At 31.6% G+C, this 24,510-nt stretch overlaps 3 protein-coding genes across 3 annotated transcripts; 2 read left to right on the forward strand and 1 right to left on the reverse strand.

Moving 5' to 3' along the window:
• Window positions 1–5,429: 5,429 nt before the first annotated feature.
• On the forward strand, window positions 5,430–9,194 carry LOC114187868 (zinc finger CCCH domain-containing protein 40-like). Its single transcript, XM_028076250.2, has 4 exons — window positions 5,430–5,738; window positions 6,503–6,772; window positions 7,444–7,667; window positions 8,168–9,194. The coding sequence occupies exons 1-4, from the start codon at window positions 5,634–5,636 to the stop codon at window positions 9,012–9,014; spliced, it is 1,446 nt and encodes a 481-aa protein (XP_027932051.1). The 5' UTR covers window positions 5,430–5,633; the 3' UTR covers window positions 9,015–9,194.
• A 133-nt stretch (window positions 9,195–9,327) lies between these two features.
• Window positions 9,328–20,278, forward strand: LOC114187870 (neutral ceramidase 2-like). The gene is made up of 9 exons (XM_028076252.2): window positions 9,328–9,885; window positions 10,926–11,134; window positions 13,368–13,661; window positions 16,162–16,417; window positions 16,740–16,998; window positions 18,342–18,467; window positions 18,560–18,623; window positions 18,899–19,068; window positions 19,532–20,278. The coding sequence occupies exons 1-9, from the start codon at window positions 9,557–9,559 to the stop codon at window positions 20,084–20,086; spliced, it is 2,262 nt and encodes a 753-aa protein (XP_027932053.1). The 5' UTR covers window positions 9,328–9,556; the 3' UTR covers window positions 20,087–20,278.
• Window positions 20,072–24,193, reverse strand: LOC114187869 (alcohol dehydrogenase-like 7). Its single transcript, XM_028076251.2, has 10 exons — window positions 24,006–24,193; window positions 23,759–23,895; window positions 23,176–23,222; window positions 21,654–21,979; window positions 21,324–21,406; window positions 21,162–21,237; window positions 21,000–21,064; window positions 20,753–20,848; window positions 20,491–20,655; window positions 20,072–20,312 (listed from the first exon to the last, which is right to left on the reverse strand). Exons 1-10 carry the CDS (start codon window positions 24,073–24,075, stop codon window positions 20,196–20,198), a joined length of 1,182 nt encoding a protein of 393 aa, XP_027932052.1. The 5' UTR covers window positions 24,076–24,193; the 3' UTR covers window positions 20,072–20,195.
• Window positions 24,194–24,510: the final 317 nt, after the last annotated feature.

Genomic DNA, 24,510 nt, shown 5'->3' on the forward strand with positions numbered 1-24,510 from the left:
CCCATTTTAGAGCTTAGTAAATATGGTGTTTTAGTGATTAAGAAAACTCTAGGAAGTTTCCCACTAGACATTAAGATAATATTGTTATCTAGATGTGAAGGTGCATTTTCAAGAGTTCAATAGAAGAAGAGAATATCACTTAAACAATATGTGAATTGAAAGTGCATGAAGTAGCAGAAAAGATGAACAAAGATGGAAGACAAGAAAAGGGGTGGGATGCAAGGGTAGCGCGCCACTTAGGGGGCATTAAGGCTCACCAACCCAAGATAAGTAGGGATGTCGCGACTTAAGTTCTGGTCTCAAGATAAGGCTAGAGGGAGAAGACACACTAAGAAGAGAGCTCTCTCACAAAGTGGTTAAATATTAGTATATAAATTCAAACTATTCAACCCTAACAATAGTCTAGGAGAGACCCTTTTATAAGTGTGGAAAGGGGTTTCCTTACAATGAAACAAAGTAGAAGGGCGCATAAGCAAAAGTACAAAGCAGTGTTCTAGAAACTAGGTAAAAAAAAGGAGGTGTCTTGAAAAGGAGAGAACCCTAGCTTGGCCTCCAAGCCTCCTAGGTGGCACCTTTGACCTTCTCGAAGGAGAAGGTCAACCTCCCCCCCCCCCCCCTCCCCTCCCAAGGCTCTCCAAATAGATGCTTCATGTGTTTGGTTGTAAGTTGATGCTCTCCTCCACTCCAAGTAGTGCCATACTCCTCCAAGTTAGCACTAGCATGTCCTACAAAACAAACAAACCAAAAAGTCAACATGTCAACTTAAGTCACATCAACTAAGGTCGACAAATCAACCAAAGTCAATTCAACTTAAGGAAATTCAACATAATGAAACATAAAATAAAGATAAAAAAGAAAGGTTAAAAGCCTCCCTTTCTAGTCAAGCTTTATGTAACTCTCCTTTTCTATAACTCTCCTTGGAAGGTCCTGTGTTGCTTCATGGTAAGTCATGGACTCATCACTTTAGCAAAGTTGTAGTCAACTTATGCTTGTAGGTGGGTCGATCGTTTAGTCATTTTGTAGGTGGTCATTTTTTACTGTGAGATAGTTGGCTTATTTACATAGGTTCTGTCTCAAGCAATTTGACTTGTTGTCTTAAGTAGGTTTTGTGTTGTTGTTCAAGCAAGATTTGTATGTGTTATTGTCTTAGGCATGCTTTATATGTGTTGTTGTCTTATGCAGGCTTTGCATGTGTTGTCGTCTTAGGAAGACTTTGTATGTGTTGTCGTCTTAGGCAGGCTTTGTATATGTTGCCATCTTAAGTAGGTTTTGCATGTGTTGTCGTCTTAGGTAGAATTTTTTTATGCTTCCGTCTTAGGCAAGCTTTGTATGTGTTGTTGTCTTAGGCAGACTTTGCATGTGTTATCATCTTATAAATTTAGTCTGACAAATACATTTACATGTTTTAACTTAATATATAGTTGTCACATTAAATTTATAAATAAGCTAAGAAAGAGAAATACAACTTTTAAATTATTTCAAATATTAAAATTTAAAAATTACAAGTGTCATTTTAGATTTACATTTTTAATATTTTAAAAAATATTATAAGTTTAAAATACGAACTTGTTTTATTGAAATTAAAAATATATAAAATAAAATTAATTTCAATACTTAGATGGAATGATCTGATGTATAAATTTAAAAAAATTATTTTAACACACACACACACACACACACACACATATATATATATATATATATATATATATATATATATATATATATATATAAATTTTAGTTAAGCTTAATACTTAATAATTTGGTCTCATTTCAGAAAGTGAGAACATTGCTCCATTTTAAAAAGACTGGAACTAAATTGAGTCAAAATTTTAAATATAAGAACTAAATTGAATACAAGATATTGTCATGTGACTCTGACGGGCACTACCACATGGCATAACAATGACATGGCATGAAAGGTGACCTAACATGTGTCATTTTTTATTAAAAAAATTGAAAATAATACAAGCTTACAAACATGACATTGACGACTATAATAAAAAGAAACTAATTGGATCATTTTTAAAAACAAGACAACTTAATTACATCAAATAAAAATTACATGTCTTTTTAAATTTTTCAAACAAACTAATTTTAAACATGTGCCAATGAACGGGTTAGTATTTGTTCGTGTATTTATTAAAAGAGATTTAGTGGTTGGGAAAAGAAATATTAAATATTTTTAGGTTTATAAGTAAGTTTTGAATATAATCAATGTGAAAAATGTATGTAAAAATATAAATAGTAGACTTTGTAAAAGTACAAAGGTAACATGTGCAAAAATATAGTGTAAACTTTCTAAAAATATTAAGGACATGCAAAAATATGTAAAGTAGACTCACTAAAAATACAAATCAGTGTATGAACATACTTGTTTAATGTGTATTGTTAGACTCGTTTAATCAAATTATTGATAAACTTGTCTAATATATGTTGCTAGACTTGTCTAATTAATATATAGACACACTCGTCTAATGTATTGCTAAACTCGTGTAATTATTATTCAGACAGACTTATCTAATGTGCATTGCAAGACTCATCTAGTCAAGAATGGATAGAGTCGTCTAATGCATATTGATAAACTCATCTAATATGTGTATGAATATATTCATCTAATGTATATTGCTAGACTCATGTAATCAATGTATAGATAAAATCATCTAATGTGGGTTGCAAGACTCATTTGATCAATGTACAAACATACTTGTCTAATGTGTATTCTTAGACTTATCTAATCAATGCATGAAATAAGTCATCTAATGATTTTTGCTATAAGTTTAATTACTCGGATGATACCCACTTTGGTAGATGTGTGTCAATCTGGTACCCACTTTTAAAAAAGTGTCAATTGCATCCCAACTTTTGAAAAAGTGCCTCAATTAGGTACCTTTCAGACAAAAACTACTAACATTGTTAACGACGTGTTACGTGTCAGTTTATGTTTTTTTATTTTATTTTTATTTTTTTTCATTTTTTAAATTTAAAAAAAAAATGCCACATGTTAGGTCCTTGGTGTGACACGTGGCATTGTTAGTGCAATGTGACGGCGCAATGTCACGTGTCAATGTCATCGTCAAATGTCATTGTCTTGATTTCAATTTAGTCTCCATATATGTCTTCTTGATTCATTAGTCCTTGTTTATGTGTTTCTAATGCAATTTTGACCTAATTTTTTTAATAATTAAAATCTTTTTTAATCTAGTGTTTATAAGATTACAACTAATTAAGTAAAAATATTTTTATAAAAATTCAGTATTGATATTTAATTTAAAAATTAGTGTTAAAAGTCATTTTATTAAGTCATTTTTAATAAAATAAATATTAGTATAATATTCATACAAATAATAAATTTGGTCTAAAATTAGTGAGAGACAATATTGTTTTATTTAAAAAAAAGTAAATTAACAAAACATGAATTAATAATATACAATAATATAGCATGTTAAAAAGTCATTTTTAATAAAAAAATATTACTATAACTTTTATACAAATAATAAATTTGGCCTGAAATTTGAGAGAAATAATATAAATATAAATATTTAATTTTGTAAAAATAGTTATACTTAATTATTTTTAATCTTATAAAAAATGGATATAAAAATTATTTTAATTATTAAAAAAATTTTGGACAAAATTGAATTAGAGACACATAAGTAGAAACTAAATTAAATGAAGAAGACATATATGGGGACTAAATTGAAATCAATACAATGACACTTGATAATGACACTAACACGTGGCATTGCTCTGTCAGGTGGCACTGACGATACCACGTGTCGCACTAGGGACCTAACACGTTGCAATTTATCTATTTTGCAAGAAAAAAAATTAAAAAAACCACATATGAACACGTGATTCATCGTTAACCGTGTTAGTAATTTTTTGTCTGAAAGGGACCTAGTTTAAGCACATTTTCAAAAGTTGGGATGCAATTGACACTTTTTTAGAAGCGAGTACTAGATTGACATATTATAAAAGGCTTAAATACCTTTTTGGTCCTCATTTTCGTAGTGTTTGTTGCGAATGGTCCTCATTTTCACAGAATGTTTAAAATGGTCCTCATTTTTACCGAATGTTTAGAATGATCCTCATTTTCGCAATTCGTGTTTTATTTGGTCCTTTTCTGTAACGCCGTTTAAATCATTAACGGAGCATTGTACATGTGGCACGATTTGTATTAGGGTGTATTACGTGTACTGTACAGGTGGCTTAATTAGATATTTTGGGATAAATAAGTGAGCTAGGGTTTTGGTAGGGAATGTTTGGGCAGTTGGTGAGTTTTGGCAATCTTGTTCATCCATTCCCAATTGGTATTGCTGCAATCTTCTTCTTCCTACAATCCCATTATATAGGTATGTTACGGTCCCAATCTTCTTCCTTTACAAATAAAATAATGGGAACCATTACACCAACATCGACAACCGACAAACAAACCAACTAAAATAATACCCCACTGAACCCCACCTATAGACACAAACTACACAAAATCATGGAAGTAATTTAGAAACCATGCAGAACATGGGGATAAATAAGTGAGCTAGGGTTTTGGTAGGGAATGTTTGGGCAGTTGATGAGTTTTGGCAATCTTGTTCATCCATTCCCAATTGGTATTGCTGCAATCTTCTTCTTCCTGCAATCCCATTATATAGGTATGTTACGGTCCCAATCTTCTTCCTTTACAAATAAAATAATGGGAACCATTACACCAACATCGACAACCGACAAACAAACCAACTAAAATAATACCCCACTGAACCCCACCTATAGACACAAACTACACAAAATCATGGAAGTAATTTAGAAACCATGCAGAACATCACAACAATCGAAAGACAAACAAACCCAAAAATAGAATTACGAAAACCCTAACCCACGAGCAAACACAACCCAGAAAACCCTGAACCCACCTACCTTGTTGATGATGATTAACTGGAAAATTGAAATGAAGAGTGCATCTGCAATCCAATGATGAAATGGCAAGTATTAGCTGCTTCCTCTGCAAATCTGAACTCAAGAAAGACGAAAATAAAAAAATTTCCCTAATTGCAAAATTTACCCTAAATTGAAAAATTAACGTTAATTAGTCACATGTACAGCACACGTAACACACCCTAATTAAAACCGTGCTACCTGTACAATGTTCCGTTAATGATTTAAACGACGTTACAGAAAAGGACCAAATAAAACACAAATTGCGAAAATGAGGACCATTTTAAACATTCGTTAAAAATGAGGACTATTTTAAACATTATATGAAAATGAGGACCAAAAAGATATTTAAGCCATTATAAAAAGATAAAAAAAAAATAATATATGTATATTAGTTTAAAAGGAAAATAAATTGATAAAAAATAAAATAAATCTCTTAATATCTTGTTATGAAAATGTTTGAGATTTCTACTTAAAAGAAAAAATCCTACAAAATACCTCAACAATAATCCACCCTCTTTATCTCCGCTTGCTGTTTGCTGTGGTGGAGTGGATAACACCCAAACGCATACTCTCATTCGATTTTGAATTGCTTCTTTCCTCCTTCTTTGATTTTGAATCACGCAAACAATATTATATTTGAATTGTTTCTTGATTTTGGCACAAGGAGGAAGGGGTTATTGTGAAACCCTAACCTAATCATGGCGCACAGGTTGCTCAGAGACCACGAAGCCGACGGTTGGGAGCGCTCCGATTTTCCTATTATCTGCGAATCCTGCCTCGGCGACAGTCCATACGTTCGAATGGTTTGTTTCCTTGTCTCCTTCTCTTTTTTAAATATTCGACTGGTTTTGTTTTGTGTTCGTGGGATAGAGTGGGTTAGTGATTGTTATGTGATTATATGATTATGAATCCCTTGTCCTTGGTATGATACTGTCATTATTGTGTGTTTGTTGGGGATTGAAAGGCTGAAGGAACAACTGAGTTTGATTTGGTATATCGACCATCCTCATGTGATCAGCAATTAGGAATTGAATATTGAATTTGTGGAATAGTTATAGGATAGGTTGCGCCTTGCAGTTTTGTTATTGTGAGAATGGGGGATTTCTAGATGCAAGTGTTAAGTTTAAACCTTTGTTGATAGTCAGCCAGGACAATGGTTTTGTTTCTGAACCGTTAGGACTCTTTTTAACTCCCACATTGGATGATGTCTTAGATGGAGTAATCGGATTGCAGCCGATGTTGTGGGTCGGCTTAAGTACATGGTAATTTGGATCTCACTTTTTGAGGAAAACATGTCTATCTACCTTGGTGATTTAAACCAAGTAATTATTTTAATTTGTTTCATTTGGTTGTATTGAACAATAATTTTTTTCAATCACAGTAGTTCGAAACTATCATTATATAAAATTGGTGATTTCCTGATTTACTATGAAAAATCATGTTGAGAGTGTCGATGAACATGCATAATTGATAATTTTCAGATTTTAGCATGTTTTATTGAAGATGAGATTGTGGGAGGCCATTTGTATGTTTAATTGTTTTTTGTTATGTTTATCTCTGGGTGCAGACCAGAGCAGACTATGACAAGGAGTGCAAGATATGTACACGGCCATTCACTGTTTTCAGATGGAGACCTGGTCGAGATGCAAGATATAAGAAAAGTGAGATCTGTCAGACATGCAGTAAATTGAAAAATGTCTGTCAAGTGTGCCTTCTGGACCTTGAATATGGACTACCAGTTCAAGTTCGGGACACCGCTCTCAGTATTGATTCCAATGATGCCATTCCAAAGAGTGATGTTAATAGGGAGTATTTCGCTGAAGAGCACGACCGTAAGGTATATTTTCCTTAAATTAGGTTAGGTCATATTTATAGTTGAATCTAATCATTGATTAGAAATTAGTGGTGTTTCGATGCTACAACTAGTTTGAGAATCAAGACGCTAGATGTTTATCCTTGTTTTGAATGAAAAATGACCTTCTCCTGATCGTTTAGGTTAATCCTTGCACTTGCTCAAAATCTGGGTGTGCTCTTCTGTGTCATGCAGAAACTTTTTTAGCTACCTCTTTTTATCTGGTTGGCTATACTAGTGCATATGTTCCAACTCTAACAGTTTTTAAACTCTGAGCCGGTTTATTTGAATTCCAGTTTTGTGTAGTTTCTGCCTGAAATTATCTACCTTTTCTGATCCTAGTCAAGATTTTCCTTAAAAAAATCATAGGAGTAATTAGTTTAGGGTCAATCTATGTGTAGTTGTGAGTGAATTGTTGTTTTTGTGACTTGCATGGTTTTTGTAATATTGTGGCTTTTTTTTTCTTTTTATTTCGAATGAAGAATTCTTCAATCATAGAACTCCGATTTTCTCACACATCGTTTGACAGGAGCTGTGAAATGAAAATTTCAAATTTTCATTATTATTTTTTTTAAAAAAAATCTGTACTATTTTTTACTTCTCTTTAATCATTACTTGATTGGGATCTTTTTACTAAGAATTAATGGATGGTGCAGGCTAGAGCTGGTATAGATTATGAATCCTCTTATGGTAAAGTGCGCCCAAATGATACTATCATGAAGCTTCAAAGGACAACGCCATATTACAAGAGAAACCGAGCACATATTTGCAGTTTCTACATAAGGGGTGAATGTACCAGAGGAGCTGAGTGCCCTTATCGACACGAGATGCCAGTTACTGGGGAGTTGTCTCAACAAAATATTAAAGATCGTTATTATGGGTATGCATGGTTGAAAATGACTTTATTTGCTTTTCACTTTCTTACTTGATCTCTCTTTTAATTGTTACTCCAATTTATTTTTTCTGTTTGTCACTTTGTCACTGGGAAGCAACACAAGCATATTTTTCATTCTGTTAGTTTATTAGGCATTCACTTAGTTCTTTTATGTTGGTTCTGTGTGATGACCTGCTGCGTAGATAAGATAACAAGTTTGCATGTACTTTTATTCCAGCAAAAGCAATTTGATAGTTCTTCTGCATGTAGGAGCTATGTTAACCGGTATTTGACATTAACGTTTGAGGATAAGTGAGGGGATTTTATTTCTTACCTAGTTACCAACTGCCATTTACTTGGAATTTTAGCTTTCTTCTATATGTGGCCAAACCAAACACATGTATTTTGTTGTGTGTTTTTTAGTGAAATGGAATGGCTATTCTCGCCTTCATGATCATGATCATTCTTTTTCGGTCTCATGTTAACCTATTGTTCATTTTATTTAGAGTGAATGATCCAGTGGCTTTGAAGCTACTTGGGAAGGCAGGAGAGATGACCACTCTGGAGGCTCCTGAGGATGAGAGCATTAAGACTCTTTATGTTGGTGGACTTGATGCTAGGGTCACAGAGCAGGATTTGAGGGATCACTTCTATGCCCATGGAGAAATTGAATCCATCAAAATGGTTCTCCAACGGGCTTGTGCTTTTGTAACATATACAACCAGGGAAGGTGCAGAGAAAGCAACAGAAGAACTCTGCAACAAATTGGTTATTAAGGGCCTAAGGCTAAAGCTGATGTGGGGCAGGCCTCAGACCTCAAAACCTGAGTCTGACAGTTCTGATCAAGCAAGGCAACAGGCATCTGTAGCTCACAGCGGATTGTTGCCTCGGGCAGTTATATCACAGCAGCAGAACCAGGACCAAACCCAAGGAGTGGTTTATTATAACAATCCACCACCTCCTCAGCAGGAAAGAAGCTACTACCCATCAATGGATCCTCAAAGAATGGGTGCTCTTATTCCATCCCAAGACGGTCCTCCTGGTGGGCCTTCTGGGTCAGGGGAGAACAAGCCTGGTTTGGAAAAGCCGCAGATGCAACATTATCCCCATTCATTGATGCCTCCTCCACCTGGTCAATATCATCATCAGTATTATCCTCCATATGGTTTTATGCCTCCAGCTCCTCCTTATCACCATCATCAGTATCCACCTCCATACAATGCTGCAGGGCCTCCATCACAGCCATCAGCAGCAAATCATCCTTATCAGCATTCTATACAACCAGGGTCTGGACAGGCAGCAACTGCCCCGGCTGAAACTGGAACATCAACTTCAGGTTCACAACAGCAATAAAATTGCTCATATACTGATGTTTCAGTTATGTTCATTTATTGTTCTAAGTTTTTCCATAAACTGACCATGCTGATAGGGAAGATATTCACACTCAAGCTATCAAGGCAAGATGTTAGCGCTTGGTTCTTGATTGATTGTTGTATTAGTTAGTTTTATAAATAGCAGAATTAGTTTATCTCTCTTCTTTTTGTTATAGTACACGCGGTGTTGGTACACTTTAATCTTAATAATAAAATAGTAAATGAATAACTAAGATAAGGGTTGTACTTCCATGAAGTATGAAAAATGTCAAAATTATATACATTTATTTCCCACTTCAATAGCTTCTTGTACACATGCTCATCCGGCTTAGTTCATACAAGTCCCATGGCAAGAGACAAAGAATGCCTTGAATCTCACTTCCCTATTTGTCGTTATCTAAGTAGGACCACTTAGTGCCAACATAAAAACTTAGCATAAGCAAAAGGAACAAAAATATATAGCTAGAGCACTCTAAATCCAAGAAATTCTTACCTACTAATCATGCATATAAGAAAACTAACATGAACCCGATCGAACTAGTTGGTAGTAGTAAAATGATGGAAAACCATGTAATTGTTGTATTGGGTTTGTTGGTGTGTGGTTGGTCATGCCATGGGGAGTACTTGATTGGAGTTGGAAGCTATGACATGACTGGTCCTGCTGCTGATGTGAACATGATGGGTTATGCCAACTTGGAGCAGAACACAGCTGGTATTCATTTCAGGCTAAGGGCAAGAACTTTCATTGTGGGTGAGAGTCCTGATGGCCCTAGGTTTGTTTTTGTTAATCTTGATGCTGGCATGGCCTCTCAGCTTCTAACTATCAAGGTGCTCGAGAGACTTAATTCAAGGTATTACCTAATTTGGACTCACTTTATACACCAAGTTCGGCTACATTACTTCATTAGTTGCATCATCATAGTAAGTAACACTTAACTGCTCATTAATTCGATTAGGTCTACCAATTTGAAGGCTGAGAGCACAAAATTTTGGCCACAAATATACACTATTTAGGTATGATTGTATAACCAAATGAAGTTACGCCATTACCCCACTATATATAAAAAAACAAATACTGAATTTGTCAAGAACCAACAATGAAAGAGATTAAGTTACTTTCAATTAAAAATAAAATAATACAAAATTTACTCCAAGACATACCCTTGATATTAAACCTTTTATTACAGAAAATAAGTGAAGTCCATAGTAAATTGAAGGTAAAACAAGTAATTTAGGAACATTTCTATATAATACGAGGATAAAATACATTATAATTTATTTAGGAACATTTCTATATTATTTTAGAAATGTAAAAGTAGATTTAATTATTATTCTTTTTATTTGACGTACTTGTTTCGAATAGAACAATTTCTTTTACAGATTTTAGTTACAAAAAATCTTTTCTGATAAAAGAACCTTATTCTTTTATTTTAGCTCATATTTTAAATTTAATTTAAAAGTAACTCAAGTTTAAAAATAAGGTTAACTAAATTATAAAAAAAAAAGTGAGCCTAGAAAACTTTTAAAGCCTTATGCAACTCATGTTCCAAATTACTTGTCTTATTTCATCCTTAATTAACAGTATTTATAAAACTAAATCTATCTTAAAATGCTTTTTAAGAAATTGATGTGTGTTTTCATTATAACGTCACATTTATTTTAAAGTACTCCTACGGGACTTGTATCACATATCACAAATTCTGTTTCAAATGAACACAAGATGAATCAATCAATAAATACATAAAATTATTCATAAGTTCTTTAAATGAAGTACAAGTTACAGGTACATCATTTCAACCCCTTAATAAAGGGCACTGAAATAGAAACAGATTTTTCTTTATATTTTTTTTAAGGAAATAAATAACTCATTTTCATTGTTAATTTTTTGAAGGTTTGGAAATTTGTACAGTGAAGAAAATGTAGCAATAAGTGGGACTCACACACATGGTGGCCCTGGTGGTTACCTGCAATATTTGGTTTACTCTGTGACTTCTCTTGGTTTTGTGAAACAGTCATTTGATGTGATTGCAGATGCAATTGAAGAAAGCATTATTCAAGCTCACAACAATCTCAAGCCTGGTTCTGTATATATGAATATAGGTAACACATTAATCATGGCAGCTTCTTATTGCACTTCGATAATTTTAACCACCATTTCCATAAATTTTATATTTTTATAAAAAATATGCGGTGACAAATAAGTGATTAGTTACTTGATGTAATTATATCTGGAACCTTAAACATTTCTTTTACACATTATTTTTCATTCTTTTTGGCATCCAAGTAAACAGAATCTAATTCTATCAAAATACATCAATTCCTAGGTTAATTGACGAAAATGGCCGTAAATTTTAATTCACAACATGAACAAATTTTTAAAATTTATAAAAATTGGGTAAAAACATGACTTTAAAATGAAACACGACTTTAAATAAATGGTGTTACCAAAATAACAAATAACGACTTACATATTAACATACATACGACTTTTACTTTTTTATTTTTATTTTTGTTTTTAGTAAATTCGTATGAACTACAAATTTCATCCTTTTCAATTTTTTTATTTTATATTAAAATTTGATTTTTTATTTCACACAAACATAATCTGTATTTTATTTTTTAATTAATAAATTAAAATTTAATTAATAAAATATTATCATATATTTTAAAATACTAATAGAAGTTTATAATTTTTATTTATTTTTAATGAATCAATTAAATTATTAAAAAATATAAAAAAAGGTTAAAATACCTTTTTGGTCCCAATTTTTGTCAAGTTTTATCAAATAAGGCATAATTTTGGTTTTCTGTACAAATAGGTTCCAATTTTCGTCAATTTGGTTCAATTGGGTCTTCTTTGCTAACACCGTTTAAATCATTAACAACCATGAACAGTGTCTGCCACATGTCACTTCGTGGTTTTTTTTTTATTTTTTTTTGATTGTTTTTAAATTTTTTTAAATTTTTAAAATTTTTTTAAATGTCCACATGTCAATAAATTGAACAAAACTAACAAATATAGGGACTGAATTAAATATAGAACATTGACTTTGACATGTGGCACGCGTTTGGGTTGACACATGAACATTTTAAAAAACTTCAAAAAAAGAATTCAAAACAAAAAAAAATAAAAAAAAATTCAAAAAGATAAAAAATTCAAAAAATCACGAAGTGACATGTGACAGTGATTGTTCATGGCTGTTAATGATTTAAACGGTGTTACAAAAAAAGACCAAATTGAACAAAATTGATGAAAATTGAGACCTATTTGAACACAACACAAAAATTAGGACTTATTTGATAAAACTTACGAAAATTGAGACCAAAAAGGTATTTTAACCAAAAAAGAAACATAAAAAATGTAAAGCAAAAGAATGGGGAAGGTAAAAATTTAGAAGACTATTGAAATATTCATATTTTCTGTAAATTTTATTTTAATTTTTTTTAAAAATACTTACAAAATTTTGTTATGAAAAAAAATTACAAGAAATTGCTAGCAATGTTTTTGCAAAATATTTTATATAAAATATTTTTTACAATAAATTTTGTAAAATATACTTACAAATTTTATAATTTCATAGAAAATAATTATTCACGAATAAATATTTGTTAACTAAGATTCTCAAGAGAAATGACCGAAAAATTCTTACAATTTTTTTTAACAAATTTTAAAAAGAATTTCATGTAATATATAAATTTTTAGTGAAAAAAAATACGATTTCTATTAAAAGAAACAGCAAATGGAAATCCAGTGTCTATAAGACGATTTTTACAAACTAAAAGTCAGGTTCTACATTATTCGTTTAAAATCATGTTTCAAAAACATGATTTCTTTCATTTTTTATTAATTTGATTAATTACTTTTTAAATTTTTTTTCATTTTTTCTTAAATATTTATGTAATCATATATTTTTTTAATAATTTAATTAATGCATTAAAAATAATATTTTTAACTTGTTTACTCTTTAAAATTTGCTACTCTTTTTTCTGTAATTTTATATATATCTCAATATTATTTTAAAAAGTATGACAATTTTTTTTTTGAATTGTTTTTAATATTTTGATTAATACATAAGAAAAAAAAATTATAATAATATTTGAAAAAGTTTTTGATAGTATTTTTTAGTATTTAAATTATAATTTATTAGTTAAAAAATTAAAATACAGAATATGTTTTTATGAAATAAAAAATATTATTAATAAAAAAATAAAAATAATATTATTTAAATGTTTTTGACCCTATCATAGTGTTTGTCCCTCACACACTATAGTGAAACACAGAAGATAGGTTTTTGTTGAAATTGTAGCATGTTGGTTTTGTTGTTTCATACAGGAGAAGTGAAGGATGCAGGCATAAACAGGAGTCCAAGTGCATATTTGCAGAACCCTGCAGATGAGAGAGCAAGATATCCCTCAAATGTTGACACAGAAATGAGTGTTTTGAGGTTTGTGGATGGAGAAAGTGGTGAAAGTATAGGAGCATTTACTTGGTTTGCAACACATGGAACCTCCATGAGCAATAGAAACAAACTTATTAGTGGAGATAACAAGGGTGTTGCAGCTAGACTTTTTGAAGATTGGTTTGCTTCTCAAAACACATCTTCAAACACCAACTCCACAGTACCAGGTATCTTACACTTTTCGCTTCATTTTGTATACCTCTCCTGTTTTCCTTTTAGAATATAAGATAAGGTGGTTGCTCTACATATACCTCCTCCTCCAAAGATCTATCGAGAAAAGCATATTTCATATCCAACTAGTAGGACTTTACTCCTCTTCCAATCTGGCTACTGATAAACACATCATGATAATCAACACTTGTTTTTGTGTAAAAATCTTTTGTCACTAACTTGGTCTTGTATCTTTGGAGGTAAACCCTTCAATTCCCAAAGTATGATTTTTCTCTATGACTTATAACTCTTTTTTCATACTCTTTCTTCACACTTCACTCTTCACTGCTTCACTAAAATCTATTGTCTTAGCTTCTGTAGTGAGTCTAAGTGAACCAAATCTCATTCTTCATTTATTGCATTATCAGACAAGTTCAATAATCACCATGTCTAACATTTTCGATTCTAGTTCTCTTTGAGAACTACGCACTGTAGGATTTGTTTCTTCAACACCAAGTTCATTTTATAGATCATCCTTCGATTCATCAATTAGTGGCAAGTTATTTAAAATTATAGAATTTTCTTTGGTAGCTTTCCACTACCAAATTTCATTCTCAACACAATTGACATCTCTACTCACTACTACTCCTTTAATATCAGGATTTTACACCCTATACCCACTAGTTGAATGATAACCAACTAGTAGCATTGGTTCAACTTTGTTATTCCATTTCTTCCTTTTTTTATCTGGTACATGCTCATAACAAAGTGAACCAAATATCCTAAAATGATCACCACTAGGCTTCTTCCCAAACCACTTTTGTTCAAGTGTCATGTTTTGAGCTTCTTGGTAGGACATTTGTTCAAAATATGAGCTATTTCCATTATAGCTTTACTTAAGAATTTTGATGGAACTAACTTCCCTTTTAACATGATTTTCAGCATGTTAAGCATTGATATATTCCTCCTTTCAACAAACCCATTATGTTGAGGAGTATATGTAGATATAACCCCATGTATGATACCTTTTCACAACAAAAGTCTTCAAATTTAGCATATGTAAACTATCCTTTTCCATCAATTCTTAGAAACTGATACATTGATCTCTTTCTTTCACTACCTATTTCTTCCACCCGTTAAACACTATGAAAGCATCATTCTTCCTACTAATGAAAAAAAAACCCCAAATTTTTCCTATAAACTCATTAACAAAATATATGAAACACCTGTACTCACATAGTGCAAGTACTTCAATTGGCTCGATCATAACAAAAGTTGCACATATAGAAAGAGGGCGTTGAGACGAGTCAGATGACAATGGTGAGTATTGAAATGGAGTGTGGAAGTTTGTCAGAGTTCTAATAATCATTATACCATTTGATAAATTTGTTAAAGATAGTAGATTGTCTTGAAACAACATAAGAGGCTATAGGTACTTATATAGAGAAAAAATATTTACCAGGATATGGAATAAATCTAAAAAAATAGTGACATATTCCGATGATACTTGATCATAATAAAAGTTTCAAATATAGAAATAGAGCGTTGAGACGAGTCAGATGGCGATAGTGAGTATTGAAATGGAGTGTGGAGGTCTGTTAAAGCTCCAATTGTTGCCATTATTGTAGGACAACTGTCGCGTGCCAAGGCTAGCAAGATCTTGGTGTCGTCAACGGCTGCACCAACACCGGTGTACATGACTGTTGTCGTAGCGGATATTGTGGTAGTGACTTTGACAACGATGATGGTTGCAATTTGGCAAGGACACCAAACTGATTTGTGGTAGAAATAAAGGATGAAACAAAAACCTATAAACTATGTTGAATCTAACAAAGTTTTTGAAAAGAGAAAATTGACACTGTGAGTACCATGTTATAATAGAAAAAAAAAAAAAAAGACGTAGAATGAATCCTGATGCATATAAACACATATGGTTATGCATTTATAAATAGATAATATAATAAGCCGTTACATCCAACAAGAGGGAAAACAAGAAAAAGAAATTAGAAATTATGTATATTATATTTTTATTTTATGTGTAAAATTGTACATGCCTTATATAGGTTGATCTTACAAAGTATCTGAATTAACTATACTAACTCAACATATAAAACCATTAAAAATTGTCAAAATAAGTGACAATCATTAATTATATATATATATATATATATATATATATATATATATATATATATATATATATATAAACTAAAATTGTTGATTATATAAAATACAAGAATAAAATTTCTAATAATTTAAAAGTAAGGTACTAAAACTATGGAAAAAAGTTTAAAACCAACGTAGTTTGTAAAATACAGGGGTTAAGGCACTACAATCTGAAAAAATAGTTTTTTTTTTTTTTCTTAAAAGGTAGTTTTAAATAGAAAAATAATAGTTATGAACAACGTATATTTTAAAACTATCCTTTACAGCATTAATTCAGCAAGTGTTACTAATGCAGTGATTCATATAAATTTCTCGAGTTGTTGCTTGAATTGTTACTAATGCATGATGCAGATGTTGGGCAACTAATGAAGATGGCACAATCAATTAAGGCCACAGGAGGAAAAGGCTGCAGCAAACAAGCAAACGAAGCATCCAAGGTGAGGAAGAATGATGGATCCTTATTTGTTGGAGCATTTTGCCAATCAAATGTTGGAGATGTCTCACCAAATGTTTTAGGAGCATTTTGCATTGACACTGGAAAGCCTTGTGATTTCAACCATTCTTCGTGCAATGGCAATGACAAACTTTGTGTAGGCAGGGGACCTGGGTAATGAATCTCTCTAATCAAATATGAGATCTATAAATGTTTGTTTTTCATGAAAACCAAACTTTTAAATAGAAAATTATGTCTTTCCATGAATTTACCAAATTAATGTTACACTCTACATGAATACTTCAAATATTTCTTGCTATATTATACAACATTTTACTAGGACTTGAAGACTGTAATGTAGACTTAACATGAGAAGTTCTTATATGTTGTATTACAAATAAATAGTGTCCAATAATTTTCAAAATTTGTGACATCTACTGTGTGATTGGTCCTATCCTTGTAGAAAATGTTCTGCTTACAAGTTTGCATGGAGTAGGTACCCAGATGAAATATTAAGTACCAAGATCATAGGTGAAAGACAATTCAAAAGTGCTATGGAATTGTTTGAGTCAGCTTCAGAGGAAGTGACAGGGAAGATTGAGTACCTCCATGTGTACCTGAACTTCACAGACATTGAAGTTGAATTGGACAGTAATAAGGTGGTTAAAACTTGCCCTGCAGCACTTGGCCCTGGTTTTGCAGCAGGCACTACAGATGGGCCAGGTGCTTTTGGGTTTCAACAAGGAGATTTAAAGGTAAGTGTCTTTTTTATATATGTATATACATATTAAAAAAAATCTAGGATATGTTTGAATCGAATATCATTAGTTACTAGGTTTCTAGTGAGAACTTTCATCTATGATTGCTTGCGGACTTACTTGAGAGCTTAAAGGCTGTAGTATGTAGGGGAAGATGTTAGTACTCACTCCATTGCTTGAAAAGATAATTTTAGCAAAACTCAAAAGTCAAAATGAGGAAAGAAGAGCACTTACCATTATACAAATAACTTTACATGATTATATTTTCCTTAATATTCCTTAAGATTGTTACTCTGAAAACTACTAAGAAAGCTTGAGATAGGTTAATGAGGTTTGAAGGAAGTGACAGAATAAAAATGATGTTAGTTTCAAATTTGTGAAGAGAGTTTGAAGCAATTATAATGAAGGAAAGTTAATCTATTAAATACTTCACTAATCGAATTTTAAAGGTGGTAACATGTATGACGTTGTGGTGGAAAAAATCTTAGTTTGTCTTCCTGAATTAAATATCCTTTCTAGAAGAGAACAAGGTTTTTTACATGATAACAGTGACAAAATCTGTGAATGCTTTTGCAAGCCACTGATACCAATGGTTTCTTATAATCGAGGGAAGTATGAAAGGTGTCCGTGTCCCTATAACATATACCAAAGGTAAAGTCCAACAATGAAAAAATTCGCCATCGTTAGAGTCTATTCTTTAGTTTCTTAAAAAATAACTACAAAAACATAACTGAAACAAATGAGATCAGAGTTACCATAATCGAAGGTCTTTAAAATTAGTTGTGACAAGGAATCTATAAAGATATAGCATAATAAGCTTAATAAAAAATTGAAAGAGAATAAGGTTCTTAAAAATTTGCAACCAAAGAACATTTTTGAGGTATTGCAAAATTATAGCATGACAATTAGTTCTATTTAATTCAATGTTACGAAGCAACAAAATTATTATAAAAATATTTTGAATCTTGTTGAAGATCTAAAGGAGCAAAGTGAACAACTTAATGCTAAATAATTTTGTTGTGAATTCAAATGGGTATTAAAATACTTATGTGACATATCAAATGAATTATTCTTTTTCAAAATGTAAGAATGAAAATCAAATAGTAACCATTTGATATTACCATATATAGTTAAGATTAAAACCCAAAAAGGTAATGTAAAGTTTTTAAAGTTACATGACACTTTTAAGTGAATGTGAATACAGATAACTTTATATCTTAATTGTATAATTTATGACTCACTTTTTAAGTAGATTTAGCCAGCACTTAGAAACCTCCCCGTTTATTCTTGATTTTTTTTTTGCCAATGTGCTATTAAATAAGAACCGTTTGTTCATTCAGATTAATCCGTTTTGGAAGAATTTAAGGGATTTCCTGAAAGAACCAAGTCAATATCAAGTAGACTGCCAAAACCCAAAGCCAGTTTTGCTGAGCACTGGCGAAATGTTTGATCCTTATGCTTGGGCGGTAAGACTACTTGTCAGCCATTTTTGTGAATAAGGGTAACAACAATCTGCATAGTAAAGTACTGATCAAGAATGTTTTGGATGTTGGTACAGCCAGCAATTCTTCCAATTCAAATCTTAAGATTGGGAAAGTTGATCATTCTTTCTGTACCAGGAGGTTTGTAATCTTTAATTGTTAAATCTGAGATTCAATAGGAACCAAAATTTGGGTTTTAATTGGCTAAAACTAATACAACTCTTCCAAAAGTTGACCTTATGTAACGACTTAGTTTATTTCAGTTTTTCTTGTTACTTTTTCCTCGTAAGTAGTTAGGAAAAATGTATCCAAACAAGCTTTGCTCTTTTATATGAATACAGGCTTCAAGATGATCTACATAATTGTTAAGCACATAATGAAACACAAACACACGCTCTAACTCTTGAGTATTACAGAGTTTACAACAATGGCTGGCAGAAGGCTAAGGGAGGCAGTGAAAGAGACATTAATATCTAGCAGCAATGGAGAATTTAATGACAAAACACATGTGGTTATAGCTGGACTTACAAATGCTTACTCACAGTACATTGCTACTTTTGAAGAATATCAGCACCAACGCTACGAGGTATGATGAATAGAGTTGGATTGCCAATTCATCAAGTTACCAAAACTTACTAGATATTTATCTTTGATAGAAGCAATTGATGTGAAGGAATATCTATCTTAAATTTCATGAGTGGTAACAACCTAAATTAGTTAAGCCTATTGTTTCCATCCAAGTTTGTTCGTCAGAGGTATTGTCCGCTTTGGAACCTTGAACTTCATCATGGTTTTGTTTCTAAAAGATTCGGAGGGTGGAAGGAGATAAAAGAGTATTTAAACTGCCTTTCACTTTCACTTCTAAGAATGTGGACTATTGGGAACACTTGTATAATATCTACTTAGTCAAAGTACTTGTTCTTTATTAACCTGAAATTATACCATAATCAGGCACAAGCAAACAAACACCACGTACTACCACAGGTTTTGGGCTTTATCTTTGAGACAAACTATATCTAAATTATTGCTAATTAATTATATAATTTCAGGCTGCTTCAACACTGTATGGTCCTCACACATTGTCAGCATACATCCAAGAATTTAAGAAACTAGCAGAAGCAATGGCTGAAGGACAGAACATCACTATAAAAGGTCCCTCTCCACCAGATCTCTCATCTGTACAAATAAGTCTATTAGATGGTCCGTTTGGAGACTCACCTCCAGAAGGAATCGAATTTGGTGACATAAAAGAAGACATAGCATTTCCAGAAAGAGGGTATTTTAGGAAGGGAGATACACCAAGTGCTACATTCTGGAGTGCTAATCCAAGATATGATCTTCTCACAGAAGGCACATTTGCTGCAGTGGAGAGGCTGCAAGGGAAAAGATGGATTGCTACGTATGATGATGATGATTTAAGCTTGTTTTTCAAGTGGAAAGTAGATAATAGTTCCTTGCATGGGTTAGCTACAATCGAATGGGAAATACCAGATGGTGCTGTTTCTGGAGTGTACAGACTAAGACACTTTGGAGCAACAAGGATCACCATTACCTCCCCTATTAGTTACTTCACTGGTGCTTCAAGTGCATTTGCAGTGCAGTAAAATAGAAGCTCTGTTTTATTGAATATGTTTTATCAAATACAAAAGAGCTAGGAATAAATGTTTCATGTTGCATATCATCATCAAGGACTAGGAATACTTAACAATGTACTCACTTATCCATCCAAATCACACATCGAAGACACTTTCCTGTACTCAATAAATCAAAAGCCTTGTTGATGTCCTTAAACTCCACCTCATGAGTGACAAATTCATCCAACTGCAATTCCTATAAAAACATGGGGCAAAAGTTAATAGACTAGAGATGTCGCAAAAGTTTGATATTTAATAATTTTTTCATTACAAATTTTACATAATTATTTCTACAAGTCTAATACGTATATCTTAATCTTGATGGGACAGACAGCGTTGTTGAAAAGTGAAATAAAAGTAATTGCATAATTTACCTTGTCCACGTAACGTTTAAGGAGAATAGGGACATGAGACTTGGGTTTGAGACCTCCAAACAAGGATCCCATGAGGCACTTGCCGTCATGAAGGACCTCATGGGAACTGATATTTATCCTGGCTCCTGGTTTGTCCACTCCTAAAACAATTGTTTTTCCCCAACCCTGAACACAAAATCATCAGCTTGCAACTCATGCTTTCATCAAGTATAGATTTGTGGAGCTCATGAGTGTTGGGAAATTTTGACAGTGTAGCATGTACCTTTCTACAAGAAGCATACGCTTCATGCACCACTGATGCCATGCCAACACATTCGAAGCAATAATCTGCTCCCCCACCAGTCATCTCTATGATAACCTGCTTAGCACCCACATTTCAATACAATGGCATTCAAATAGTGAAGACATTGAACTTACATCAATGAAAGTTGTTTTAATCTTTTCATTTCATCACATGCAAAGAGAAAGGAATTTCAACAAAAAAGATTGATGTCTCCAAGAGGTTAGACCTGGCTCACAGGTTTGTCCTCACATTCTCTTGCATGGACAAAGTCTGTGACACCAAATTTTTTTCCTGATTGAAAGAGAAAAACAAACCATAAAATTCAGAATTCATGCTTGAATAACAATATAATGGTTACTATGATGTTACTAAACAAACAGTGCATTACCAATTTCAAATTTTTCTGGATAGACATCAACACCTATAATCCTAGTTGCTCCACAAAGTCTTGCTCCCTCTGCAACCTATGAAGCAAACGAATTGCAACAAGCATTTTAGCACAGAAACAGAAGTTACAAACAAAAGAAAACATTGTTGAAAGAATTCATACTGCTAATCCAATAGATCCCAGCCCAAAAATGGCTACTGTAGACCCTGGTTCCACACCAGCAGTTCTCCAAGCAGCACCTACCCCTACATATGGAAGCACAATTTTATAACATTGATTAAAACAACGGTGTGATTTGGTAACATAAGATAACTTTGTTAGTTTCAGCTTAAAAACTAACAATTGGTTTAGTACAACAAATATTGAGATATTTTGTTTAGTATAATAAAAAAATTACAGTCTTAATCCAATAAATTTCAACTGCTGATAAAACATGTGTTTAAAATATTTGTTAGATTTTGTTTGTGAAAACTAATTGTTAAAGAAGCTTGCCTGTTGAAACACCACATCCAAGAAGGCATGCCCTGTCAGGGGGAATGTGTGGATCAATCTTGATAATATTGGCAATGTCCACCACAGTGTACTCACTGAAGCTTGAAATAAACAAAAAATGGTATATGATCTCTCCATTCTTGTCGGTGAACCTAGAGCTACCATGTCGAGGCATCCAGGGAGACACCTTGAAAGGGAAATTAGTACAACGGTTGCTCTTGCTTGATTTGCAATCTATGCACTCCCCACATTCTGGTAGGATAACTGGAATAACCACATCACCTTTTTTAAGTTCACTTACATCCTTCCCTACACTTTCCACAACCCTGTCATCATATCAAAACTTATCAAAATCTCTTGAAACACTTCATCATCTGCCAACCCTTCAATCTTTCAATGAATGACTCTGTTTTCTAAGCATCCACAATTTCTCGTATGTCCTATTAGTTTCTTTCTTTTCAATATACTTTCTTAACTAAATCTATTCATTCTATTGTGTCATCTGCACAGTAGGGATGAGAGATAAATATTCATTAAATTTGTCTCGATTTTAACAGAAATTTTTATACTAATTTAACATATGTACGAGTAGTACATGATATTTTAAATTATGTATGAGTATAGGTAATTTTCATCTCTCTTCGTCCTTGTCCCATCTTTATACTCATTTTCATACTCAGACTCATGTTTTAAGTAACTAAAACACTCATAATTTTAAGTAACTTAAGAAACTTAATTTCATTATTCTTTCCGGTAATCAATATTACTTTATTTAGTGACACAAATCTTTATTCTCTTTCTTAAGTGGTTTTTAACTTATTAAATATTCACATAATTTATTCATATCTTTTAGATATTCCTCATTCATTTCATTGTTTTTATTTATTGTTTATGTTTTCATAATTCGCAAAATGTTCTGACCTGAATTTACCATGTTGACTCACTTTTTTTAATTAAAAATTAAAATAAAAAATAATTTAAAAAAATAATTTTTTTATATTATATTATTTCAAGATAAAAATTTGAAATAATATTGTAATTTAAATTATTAATAATTACAAATTAAATTTTAACTATTAAATATATTGGAAAAATAATATGTAATTTAATAATTATTTTAATTTATTTAATTAAAATCATTAATTTAATTAATTAAAAACTTATAAAATAATTACATGATTATATTATAAAGATAAATTTTTACTTTAAACGTTAAAATAAAATCATATCGTAGAAACAATACTTATCTTGCATGTCAGTTTTATACGTATATTATGTTTAAACGACTTCTTAAGTTAGAATCGTAGCCTAAACAATGGGGACCCAAGTGCGTATATCAAAATGCAGTTCGTCCACATCTACTAACAACTACTCTATTCAAAATCTTTTAATGTGCTCATTTAGTTCAGATTTTCTGCAGAAGTAATTACTTATTTTATTTAGTAACATGTTTTTGAAGAAAAAAAGATAAATTTTCAGTAAATAAAACCATTACAAAATTGACAAAACTGTAGAAACTCACCCAGTTGCCTCATGACCCAGAATCCTTGGAAAAATGGCAGGAGGAACCTTCAAAAGAAAAAAAAAAGTAAAATAAACAAAAAAATCATATAATAATATTACGAACATTCAAATTATCAAATATTATTTAATAATAATTAAAATACTTTACTAAAACAAAAAATCATAATTTAATAATTTAAATCATAATAAATAATTCAAATTAAAAGTAACTCAAATTGTATATATTTTATTTTCTTTTAAATGGTGGAATTCCGTCTCTAATTCTATGTTACTTTTTTTTTTTATTTGCATCTTCTCATCTATGTATAAAAGGAATTTTACATTTATATTTTTCAATGTTACTCTTGAAATAAACATTTTTAAATTAAAATAATTATTTTATGAATTTGATGTTATTTTCTTTAAATTTAATCCTTTAATCAAAATTATTTTTAAATAATTATTTTTTTAATTATTAAATTTCTTACAAAATAAATAAAAATAATTTTTTATACTAAAAAATAAACAAGTGTGTATGTATTATTACTAATAAAATTACCAATTAATAACATTAATATTAGCAATTAATAATAATAAAGAACCTGGAGTTCCCGAAAAGTGACGTCACTGTGGCAGAGAGAGGAACAAATAACACGAATTCGCACCTCACCGGGCATTGGTGGCGCCACGGTTATCTCTTCGATCACCAATGGCTCACCGGCTTTTCTAGAAACCGCGGCTGCAATTTCGCAACGAAAAGAAATTCAGAAAACGCTGTGATGTTAATCAAATCTGAATTGAACAATTTCTGAGAAGTAAAGATTGAGAAATGGAGGGAAGATGAGAGACCTTTGCATCGTATTGGTTTTCCTTCGGTTGTTGAAGCAGGAGATGAAGCCTGGCTGTTGTTATCTTCCATAGCCAACTGTGGAAAGAGGAAGAAGATGAATACTCACCTCCTATTCCTATACAGATGTATATATCCTCTCACGTGACCCGCTACACTTTTATTAGAAAACCAGAAATGACACAAAAAAAAAGTGGTAGATAGCTTTTCTATTATTTTTTTTCTTAGATTGCCAATTGAAACTATTGAAAAAACATAAACCAAACAAGTACTTTGCTGATAATTGTCAAGCAAATATATTGATATACAGATTCATAGAAATTTGAGTTGTTGAAAATGGAATCCCAAACTTTTTTTTTTCCCATAGCAATTGGAATCCGCGTAACGGGTTCAGAATATTGTTTTTTTCATAAAGAAAAAATATAAAAATGAAAAGTATTAACACTTTGAAATTTACTAAATAAATTTAAATTAATAATTGAAATCAATATCACTTTTTTGAGATAG

This window comes from Vigna unguiculata, chromosome 6, assembly GCF_037176805.1.
Source record: "Vigna unguiculata cultivar grain cowpea cultivar isolate G323 ecotype 2 chromosome 6, ASM3717680v1, whole genome shotgun sequence".
NCBI lineage: Eukaryota > Viridiplantae > Streptophyta > Magnoliopsida > Fabales > Fabaceae > Vigna > Vigna unguiculata.

Excerpts from the sequence above, each read along its gene's own strand:
- LOC114187868 (XM_028076250.2), top strand. The coding sequence starts at position 5,634 with ATGGCGCACAGGTTGCTCAGAGACCACGAAGCCGACGGTTGGGAGCGC. Across the intron at positions 6,773-7,443 it reads CTGAAGAGCACGACCGTAAG|GCTAGAGCTGGTATAGATTA; the intron begins GTATATTTTCCT and ends TGGATGGTGCAG. Across the intron at positions 7,668-8,167 it reads ATTAAAGATCGTTATTATGG|AGTGAATGATCCAGTGGCTT; the intron begins GTATGCATGGTT and ends CATTTTATTTAG.
- LOC114187870 (XM_028076252.2), top strand. The coding sequence starts at position 9,557 with ATGAACCCGATCGAACTAGTTGGTAGTAGTAAAATGATGGAAAACCAT. Across the intron at positions 13,662-16,161 it reads CACCAACTCCACAGTACCAG|ATGTTGGGCAACTAATGAAG; the intron begins GTATCTTACACT and ends TGCATGATGCAG. Across the intron at positions 18,624-18,898 it reads CATTCTTTCTGTACCAGGAG|AGTTTACAACAATGGCTGGC; the intron begins GTTTGTAATCTT and ends TGAGTATTACAG.
- LOC114187869 (XM_028076251.2), bottom strand. The coding sequence starts at position 24,075 with ATGGAAGATAACAACAGCCAGGCTTCATCTCCTGCTTCAACAACCGAA. Across the intron at positions 21,980-23,175 it reads CTGGGTCATGAGGCAACTGG|GGTTGTGGAAAGTGTAGGGA; the intron begins GTGAGTTTCTAC and ends ATATGATGACAG. Across the intron at positions 21,065-21,161 it reads TCCAGAAAAATTTGAAATTG|GAAAAAAATTTGGTGTCACA; the intron begins GTAATGCACTGT and ends TCTTTCAATCAG.